The sequence below is a fragment of the Olea europaea genome, chromosome 18, assembly GCF_002742605.1.
Source record: "Olea europaea var. sylvestris chromosome 18, O_europaea_v1, whole genome shotgun sequence".
NCBI lineage: Eukaryota > Viridiplantae > Streptophyta > Magnoliopsida > Lamiales > Oleaceae > Olea > Olea europaea.
In genome coordinates this window covers 21,069,548-21,080,058 of record NC_036254.1, presented here as the reverse complement: position 1 = coordinate 21,080,058, position 10,511 = coordinate 21,069,548, and the positions used below count along the sequence as shown (strand labels likewise).

The window sequence follows — 10,511 nt, the reverse complement described above, 5'->3', positions numbered from 1 at the left end:
AATAATGATGATGATGATGATGATGATGTTGTTATTATTGGGATGTCAGCTCCATTTTCTCCTGGTTAATGCCAAATTCATTTTCTCATCAATGGCCAAATAATAATCTTGAAATCAAAACTTTTACCAGCTCATTAGCCACTTCATCTAAAATATTAACACAAAAGAAAATACATATATATTTATTTAAGTTCGATCCTCTCATTATTATAAATCAAAACATCAATTGCAAAAGGACTTTATGAAGACAATAACTTGCATAAGACCGTTCAAAACCAAAAGCGTTCATGCTAAAACAATCTCAAGCCACATGTCCCGCAGACGCTCGTACCAGAGACTTTAGAGAACCTATGACTCCAATTATGGTTCATGCATAATCTATATTAGATATAACCAACTCTACCATTTACTACCACTACTGCGTTTTGGAACATGCTCCTCTGCCAGAAAATACATGACAGAAAGATTGACTTACACACACATTTGGGGATGGGATCACTTCTTCCTCCCAATTGTTTATTCATGTAGGACCCGACAGTTGTGAGAAGGTGTCAAGCTCTTTATCAACCATTTTTCTGGCAGAGAAGCATTTTCCCTACATTTTTCACATTCCATCTTTGTCTCGGTGAAATTTTTCAAAGGCACATTTAGCTCCATATATTTAATGGGCTATTATTTTTTTTTCAAGAATTCATGGTTGAGATACTTGATATACATTTTTTGTCATTTACGCCAATCATTAATTCTTTATATTTTTAGCAAAAGAAACCAAAATTCACAATCTACAACTAGACAAAAATAGCATGAATGGATATAAATAAAATGACCACATTCATCAAATTATGATTCCCTCAAGTCATGCCAAGGGAGGATAAAATCTGCACTTGTAGCTGCAATTCATGGCCAGACATTGTTTCAACTATAAGCCAAACTTCAAACAAAGACCAACACATTGATGTCAACTGCAACCAAACCTGCATCATACAACTCATAGAACACTATCTTTTTGTGGCTGTTCTTTTTTCGCCTTAATCACGGTCCTTCCATAGGTTCATTAAAGCGAAGAACCAGGCCTTCAAAACCAGTTCTATCAACAGATTCAGCCAAGAAACTCTAGTTTCTCCGTAACATAAAGAGCACATCGAAGATACATTTACACCGACAAAAACTACAACATAAAAGAAGCATACTTGAGTAGGCAAACAATGTTAAGCTCTATCTATGATTACAATAGTCAGTCACCTAGACAGCTAGAATTTAACTTGTTCTCCTATAATCCTGTCCAACATGGTACACTCCAACACACCAAGCCCACAATTAGGACTTTACACTGGAATGAAATGCTTACCAATCTAATAAAGATCAAACTTTAATAGCGATAGACATCATGGTTTGATTCAGTATCATACTGAAACATGTTACTGTATGATTCGACTTCATGGTGATATGCTGTTTGATGTTGTTCGACTTCATAGTGATATGCCGTTTGTGGTTCTTCGACTTCATAGCGATTGACATCATAAGACGGCTCATCTTCATGATGGTAGGCACGACGAGGGGAGGGAGAGCTAGGATCACTTGGAGAAGGGCTCGGAATGTGAACCTGGCTTTTTTCAACTCTGACTTCAACCAATTCAACTTCTTCAAAGGAGTTAAAAATCGGATGTAAGTATGCATCAGCCAAGTAAGATTTTAAATTGGCATCAGATTCAGAAGCACGATCTTCCATGTCTTTGTTCATTGCCTCCTGAAGAGTTTCAATAGCCAAAAGAAATAATTAGTAATCAGGATCAAAAGAACATCAATCAGAAGAAGAGACAATTCAAAGCATTTTCTAAAAGAAAACTTTAGTTAGAACATAGCCATCAGAGACTTCAATAGCATTCTAATGTTCAATACTCTCCATAAACATATTGAAAATTCTGAGTGGGCAAAATTTTCATATAAAAACATGTGTATGTCCGTGGAAGAGAACTTCTGCAGTTTCATGTGATCGACTAATCCCTGGACTATTGTAACAGCGGCAACATTGAACAGATCTAATATTTAACTACTAAGAAATAAAACCAAGATAAGCTAACTTAGTAAGAACAGAACAAAATGATAACTTAATCGATTATTCACTGGATCTCACCTCAAGAGGATACCTTCTGAATGCAGGTTCAAAGCGATTCTTGCAGTACTTGTGGAAGGTCAAAGTCAAAATAGGTAACACAACGAGTAAAGGAGTGGAATTTGCAGCTTTTTTTGTGCTCAATAAGCCCATTAGCAGCAGCTGTGATATTAGTAAGCTAGCTATTATGCGTCCATGAACATGTGGCCAAAAGGCAGCAGCGCTTTCATAATGTTGGTTATATACATTAATGACCTGAATGAGAATGAGCGGTAACATCAAAGATCTCAGATTGGAATTTATTACATCCATTGTCTATCGAAACCACAAGTTAAAAAATCGTGCTTTACTTAACTTATACCAATTACAATGCCAAAAGTGACAATATATTTTACCTATGCATGTCCTTCAAAATATTTGCCAATAGGCTATATTTGAAACAATTATAATAGTACAAGCATGTTTAGTGAAGCTTAAACAAAATTTAAAAGATACCATTTTAAGTAACTTTTTGTTTCCAAATATGTTTGGATAACTTATTTTAAAGGTAAAATATCAGTTTTTCACCCAAATTTCTACTTGGAGTGTTTGTTTGCTATTTTTTTCCATGAAAAACATTTTCCAACTTTTGAAAATATGCCTAATTTTCCTTGTTTTTAAGGAAAATATTTTCCTTGGGTACCTCCTGAAGAGTTTCAATAGCCAAAAGAAATAATTAGTAATCAGGATCAAAAGAACATCAATCAGAAGAAGAGACAATTCAAAGCATTTTCTAAAAGAAAACTTTAGTTAGAACATAGCCATCAGAGACTTCAATAGCATTCTAATGTTCAATACTCTCCATAAACATATTGAAAATTCTGAGTGGGCAAAATTTTCATATAAAAACATGTGTATGTCCGTGGAAGAGAACTTCTGCAGTTTCATGTGATCGACTAATCCCTGGACTATTGTAACAGCGGCAACATTGAACAGATCTAATATTTAACTACTAAGAAATAAAACCAAGATAAGCTAACTTAGTAAGAACAGAACAAAATGATAACTTAATCGATTATTCACTGGATCTCACCTCAAGAGGATACCTTCTGAATGCAGGTTCAAAGCGATTCTTGCAGTACTTGTGGAAGGTCAAAGTCAAAATAGGTAACACAACGAGTAAAGGAGTGGAATTTGCAGCTTTTTTTGTGCTCAATAAGCCCATTAGCAGCAGCTGTGATATTAGTAAGCTAGCTATTATGCGTCCATGAACATGTGGCCAAAAGGCAGCAGCGCTTTCATAATGTTGGTTATATACATTAATGACCTGAATGAGAATGAGCGGTAACATCAAAGATCTCAGATTGGAATTTATTACATCCATTGTCTATCGAAACCACAAGTTAAAAAATCGTGCTTTACTTAACTTATACCAATTACAATGCCAAAAGTGACAATATATTTTACCTATGCATGTCCTTCAAAATATTTGCCAATAGGCTATATTTGAAACAATTATAATAGTACAAGCATGTTTAGTGAAGCTTAAACAAAATTTAAAAGATACCATTTTAAGTAACTTTTTGTTTCCAAATATGTTTGGATAACTTATTTTAAAGGTAAAATATCAGTTTTTCACCCAAATTTCTACTTGGAGTGTTTGTTTGCTATTTTTTTCCATGAAAAACATTTTCCAACTTTTGAAAATATGCCTAATTTTCCTTGTTTTTAAGGAAAATATTTTCCTTGGGTAGAGGTGGTTTTTATTTTCCACAAAAGATGGAAAATATTTTCTTTTCTAGGTGATATTTTTCATGTCAATCAAACACACTCTTACTGTCTAAATAAGTAACTTATTTTCAACTGTGACCAATAAAAAAAGCTAATGAATTTTAAAAAAATTATTTACTTACAAATTAACTTTTTAAGCTCAGCCAAACAAGCTTTTTTGAAATTATTGAATTATTTCAAAAATTCAGGACATGTGCATTTCCAAACAGCTTGCCCTAATAATCGCAGGGTTGACATGAACACCCCATGGATTTTAGAACTTAAAAATGAGTTAACGTCTTCAAATTGACATTTGCTAAATTGATGAATCAGGCTCTATAACTTGGAATAAGAAAATAGAAGTGCAAATTCAATTGAGAACTAACCTGATGACGATAAACGAAGTATGCAAAGGCAAAGAAGACCAGTACAAAAGGAAGAAGGATCGGGGTAACAACCATATACACAATGCCCAGAAGGAAATACAATTGAAGACTCGGGAGAGTCTCGGGAAAATCAACGCCTCCGGGGTTCATGGCCCTCTCTAGGTCTCTTTCAGTTTTTACAATAAACATGTTCTTCAGGTGGAAAATCACTAGAGGTTTCAATCGGAGAATCTCGCTAGCAATCCCAGCCCACCCATCGACCATTATGTATGTGATAAAGAAAGTGGCTTTCATGGGAATTGAGACTCCAATGTTTCTTGGGATCCTGCAATCACAAAAAAATTCATTCAGGAATCATTAAAAAGAAAAACAAGGGAAGAATGGGCACAAAGACCATCCCATTTTTCTTTTCACAAAGATTAAGAAAACTCAATCAAAAAAATACTATCAGACATAATATACTTCATCCTTCCAAGATTAGCACAGTTTCCTTTATTTAAAAAATAAAAAAATAAAAAAAATAAAAAATAAAAAAAAAACACACACACACACACACACATATATATGTTTGTCTAATTCTTAATTTGGAAAAAGATTGAAAGCATTTGCCAGTCTAGAAGTTTGCAGGTTGTATATTCAGACCTGGAAGTGTAATACAAGTATGATTCCTCCTGATTAAAGCTTCTAAACTAGCCTGGCTGTTTGATTCAGCATGACACAGTTCCACAGGCGAATTAAAAAATTACAGGCTATGGTTTTTATGGCAATTTGGCACATCAAGATCTTGAAATATTTTATATTCCTCAAAACTAAGAAAATGTCACAACACCATTCACAATATTCAGTCAACTCAAGTGAGTCATATTAATGATAATTAATGATATCAACAGAAAGTAATTAGTAGCTGTACTCTCCAAGGTCACACATTACCATACACTTCACATCTTTCCAGAACAGAGGCGAGCAGGAGGAAAGCGGAAAGTGATGTAAACTAAGTGAGGAGGTACTTTTTCATTTAATTTTCTTAATTTGAATGCAAGAGTCATAATTTCAACTATTTTTCATATGATGGAAGTAAGCAAACTCACCCACATACACCAATATAAACATAGACACGGACAAACATATTTTTTCATACAAATTGAACAAATCAACTTCTGAAAAAAGTTGGTTTAGAACATGCACGCAATATAAGTCCATCGAGTACCCAAAATTATTTTTAGTCCTTTTCTGGTTTTGAGAAGTAATGGATTATGGTCCTGATCATTAAAACATTTTCTCAAGCAACAAGAGGAATAAGGACTATTACTGGGTAGCTGATTGGTGAAGGAAGGCATGAAGTTGCTGGAATGCTGTTCCCGTCACTATGCTCCCCAAGAAAACATTAACGAGCATGAAGTAGTAATATTTTGCAGCTGTTCTCCTTTCTAGTACTGATATTGCCACGTGTCCCTCTATTTTTGACATAATCATTAAAATTGCAGGAAGAATGTATAAGAAGATTTTAAGCGCCAGACCAGGAAGGAAACCCTGTAGGAAAGACTTGACAAAGTTCCTGCAAACAAAATCAGCAGCTTTTGCTAAATCTAAGAACACAAGTAAAATAGCTAAACATCAAATCTGACATGGTACCCAAGAAAATCATCAAGGTTTAAAAAAGTCAATAGCGCGAAAAGTACATTGTAATGAGGATGAGGGATTTGACATACACACATCGAAAAGAAATAAAACATAAAGAGCGCAAGATACATACTTGAATCACGTTGACTACCTGAAGATATTTGATTGAACTAAAAAGAAAAGCAAAGAAATGAAATCCTTGGTTTATGCAGAATCATGCGCTGTATGGTTTAAAGTTATCATTTTTTGTACTTCACAAAAACCAAAGAGATGCATGATAAATATTTTTATATTCATATCATCAACAATCCAGATACAGAGATATATTTTCAAACGTGGTTTTATAAAGTTTCCACAGTTCATAGACAGAATAAATAGTGTGGATACAAATTTTTATCTCAGAAGCACAAAAATGAGAACTTCACATACATTGTCAGGAATGTGGAATTTTGTAAAGTGAATCAGATTTCCGGTTGCATTATAGCCCCTTGAGTTAAGCATATATATTCAAGCGCTCTTAGTTTTACAAATTTGGTTCCACAGTTCATAGACAATTAATAAACGGTAAGAACAAGTGTTCATAAATCTCAGAAGCACAAATATGAGAACTTCACATACATATTCAGGAATGTGGAATTTTGTCACGTGAAACAGGTTTTCGGTTGCATTTACAGCCTCTTGAGTTGAGCAACAGTGATTCTCCACCAAATTAGTTCAAAGCATTTATCAATTATAGACTTAAAGTACCTTTTGCATAAACAACTAAGACATACACAAACGAATCAAATATTTTTTAACTTGGAGCTTGAACCCCTACAGCAGACAATTGGAAACATAAGGCAACATTAGAAGATGATTACGAAAAAATCACGGGAATGCCGAAATGCAAAACTAGAAAATGTCCTGCATCATTGAGAAAAAAAAAATGTCATTGTAGAGCGACTCTAAATCCCAAAGGGAATTTAACTCAAATAAAATTTCAATTATTCATAACATATATGACTATCCCAGTGATAACTACTCTGCCATTAGCCAAAGAGGTCTGTAGTTTTCGCATAGATACAAAACTGCAGTCTCAGGCAACAAAAGAAGATGTTTCTTTTATGAAAAAGTTACCATTCGATCAGCGGTCTGAGAAAAGGAGCAACCCTCTCCAACCCCTCCAGATTTGCCAATGATTGTACAAAAGCAATTGGGATCATGTAAAAGAAGACCAATGCAAACACCAATACAGATATGATGGGTTTCCGAATGCTAAGAGAAACAAATGGTATAGACAGATTCTTCCAGTATACATCCCTGGGTTCGGGGGCCCAATTTGTTAACCACAATGTGGGATTCTTGCTCTGTTGTGTTTGTGCACAAACAGCTGCTCCCCATCTAGAATTGAATGACACAAAGGCAGTGGGAATGATCGCTTTAGCATCTTTCAGAATTCTTTGGCGTTCCATCGTCAACTAAGAAGCAAGGGATGAAGAGTAATTTTATAAGAAAGAAAGAAATGCAATTTGCCAGCTCAATGAGCAAGCAAGCTTATTTAATCAAGGTGAGTACTAAGAGGTGGGAGAAGGAAAGAAGAAAAATACAAAGTTCAAGGTAGTAACTTGATCTTAAATAAAATTAGAAAGCACAACTCACTTCTTTATCAAGCTCCTTAATTTGCCCTTTGTAGAAGTCAATGGAATCAACTTTTTTACCCCAGAGTCCGAGGAAACCTTTCTGAATTAAAAACGCATTAAATATTCAAAAATGAGACTTTGTGCTGTTGACCCAGCAATATAGTTGTACATGCATGCTTCATTCTATGTCTTCAAATATCAAGGTCGAATGACTTTAACACACAAAGTGCTACCTTACTAGTTGGCCTCTTCTCTGAATGCCTCTCAAACTTGAGTTGGTTGTAGTCCAGCCAATTTTGAAGCCGGTCTCTTTTTCTGATAAGTCTAGCAAACTTATTTGCGTTGTACACAGCCTGGGTAAAGACAAGAGAATAAACATAGAAAAAGAAAGCACTTCCAAGTCAAGAAATTGTGGAAATAATCAAGTAGATATGAATTCTATTTCAAGAAAAAAGTCCACTTAGATTCGAGAGAGTGAGTTCTAAGAAAATGACATTGTATGTAATCCTTATCAAAAAAAAAAAAAAAAAAAAAAAAAAAAAAAAACTGGGGAGAAACAACAAATGACCTGGTGACAGAGATAATGATCTGGATGGTTCCTCTTAAAGAAGTTCTCAATACTATCCGATATTGAGCGCCCAGAAACACGTGGCACATTCCTAACAAGAACCTGAAGACGGTGCACGTTAATTTTAAAACACGCCGCAAATTTGAGAAATGCATGTCAATTCAAACAAGGATCTAGAACATGTCCTTCCGTTTCAAAACTGACTACGCGGATTAAATATTGGTTTCTTGACAATAAAAAGATCCACCTTAGCCATAATAATTTTCATTGCCATGATAAAAATCATATTTAAATTGGAATCTAAGCAAAAATATACTCAACAAAGCATGGTAGAGGTCACTTGGAGCTTTAAGTAGTCAACTTGAAAAGCGGTCCAAGAATGTATGAATTTGACAAAAAGGAAGAAAGCATTGGCCAGAATGATAGGTCGTGAAATAACAGAGAAGATGCATAATAATTGAAGTAAAAAAGGCTGGTTTTAGGGTTGAAAAATGCGGAATTGTAAAAACGTTAAGATAGAAACATCATGTGACTTGGGAAATTGAAACTTGATCGTGGTCTTCAATATTTTACCCCAATTCAGATCCTCAGAGTTGGCAAACCATCGAAATACCCCCTCCCCGCCCACAATGGAATACTCCTATTTCCTTTATGAAGGTATCCACATATAGTTATCATATCAAACACAGTCTTAAGGTACATCAAGACTTACAAAAGTTATAGCCATTAGTTTAAAGGCTAAAATGAACATACAATTGAAACACCCACCTTTTCAACTTTCACTAAAACTCAATAATCATTCAAACTCACAAATGTAAAAGTGTCCTTACAGCATCAGTAGTAGTGCACGATTGTCCTCGCTGCATCAATGCCATTTATTTTCGTTGTTCGTGAAGCAACCTTATCCCTCCAATTTTTGTACTTCACATTTGATAATAAGAACTCTTAACAAATGAAGTGCTATAAAAGATGTTCATCTCTAAAAGTAAGTTATCTTCATCTTGTGTTCCATTTACACACTTCTTCTTTTACTTCCTTAATACTTCTACTTAAATAAGAAAAATGTGATAGGAATCGATAGGAATTTGATGAAATTGTAAGTTACCTTGAAACAATATAATCACACATTTTTCATCACTGAAATGCAGGAAATTGTCTGTGTTCATACTTGATATCAGAATAGCAATGCAAGTTTAACTAACCGTGAATTGTTCAGCACGCTTGCCTTGGGAAGCCAAAAATTTTAACCGCATTGATGCAACTCTTCCATATTCCTTATAAAGCATGTAGCAAGTCCAAAAAGTAAACAAATACTCCATTGATATGTGGATAAAAAACCTGAAATTCAACCATAAAAGCTCTTCTCTTAGGTATGAAACTAGATGGAAGACTTAGAAAGAAGCTGAGTATTTCTGTTCTTAATCATCCAAGATGATGCGCTGATAGATCCATGCACTCTACTTATAATACTATATACTGGTTTTGGACTCCAAGTCTTTTTCTTTTTCCTGAACAATATTTCCTCTCTATCTTTGGTGATGTTGTGGATCGATATAAAAAAACCAATTCATCACTTTCATTCAAGTGACTCTTTTCAACACCTTTCTTTAGTGAAAAAAATATCAAAATAAATCCACATATAATTATCAAAATCCCTACTTCTTCTCTTAAGTGAAGGATATTTCAGTTATTAGCATCTAGCTTATACTATTTACATATATCTTCTATAGTAAAAGGACAATAAACTTACTTATAAGACTTGGGACGAATGTTTGATATTGAAAGCTTGTCAATGTTGCTGACAACCAAGTCACGGCGCAGAAAGAATAAAGTTCCTCCTGATACATTCACTGGAATGAGAACCAGAAGTGCTGCGAGAGCTATTGGTCCAAATATTTTCAAGCTGTCAAAACAGATAGAGAAAATGGCCTAATTAAATTTCAGAACTTCTATAATCGAATTGAAAATTTTAGACCTTTATGCAAGAAATTATTCATAACACTTAAATATATGCTATAACAAATTTGTCACACCTAAACGTGAATTGTAACAGAAGAGTAAGATGACTGGGAAACTTCAAAGAAAGCTTTCATCTGGTTATTGCATACTGCTTAGTCGAAAAGGCTAACAATATCATATATCATTGCCCAACTCAGCAAATAAATTTCCAGTAGACAACCGAGAATCAGAATCCTGTGAAAATATGTAGAATTGGCCACGAACTCTAAACTATTCCTTAATCTTAAACGGATTTCAAGAATTACCAGCCCCAAGTTTTAGCATCTTAAATTAAGGGCCTGTTTGGGAACGATTTTTCCTCCCAAAAAATTGTTTTTTTACCGTTATTTCAATATTTCAACCGTTATATTTGACTTCTTCTCTCACAAGTGGACCCACTTTTCTCCTAACAGTTAAAAAATTAATTGTCAAAATCACTCCCAAACAGCCTCTAAATG

At 34.4% G+C, this 10,511-nt stretch overlaps 1 protein-coding gene across 2 annotated transcripts in view; it reads right to left on the bottom strand.

Moving 5' to 3' along the window:
- Positions 1-956: 956 nt before the first annotated feature.
- Positions 957-10,511, bottom strand: part of LOC111367765 (CSC1-like protein At1g32090) — a 10,648-nt gene continuing 1,093 nt past the window's right edge. The window contains exons 1-11 of one of the 2 annotated variants that reach the window (XM_022988817.1): positions 10,089-10,380; positions 9,806-9,958; positions 9,258-9,393; positions 8,056-8,157; positions 7,721-7,840; positions 7,507-7,587; positions 6,985-7,325; positions 5,558-5,803; positions 4,249-4,573; positions 3,186-3,419; positions 957-1,747 (exon numbers count right to left, since the gene is read on the bottom strand). In XM_022988817.1, coding sequence (XP_022844585.1) covers positions 1,370-1,747; positions 3,186-3,419; positions 4,249-4,573; positions 5,558-5,803; positions 6,985-7,325; positions 7,507-7,587; positions 7,721-7,840; positions 8,056-8,157; positions 9,258-9,374 — 1,944 coding nt within the window. In that variant the 5' untranslated portion in view covers positions 9,375-9,393; positions 9,806-9,958; positions 10,089-10,380 and the 3' untranslated portion in view covers positions 957-1,369. Of the gene's footprint in view, positions 1,748-3,185; positions 3,420-4,248; positions 4,574-5,557; positions 5,804-6,984; positions 7,326-7,506; positions 7,588-7,720; positions 7,841-8,055; positions 8,158-9,257; positions 9,394-9,805; positions 9,959-10,088; positions 10,381-10,511 lie in introns of those variants that run through there. The other variant, XM_022988816.1, reaches the window with a different exon arrangement.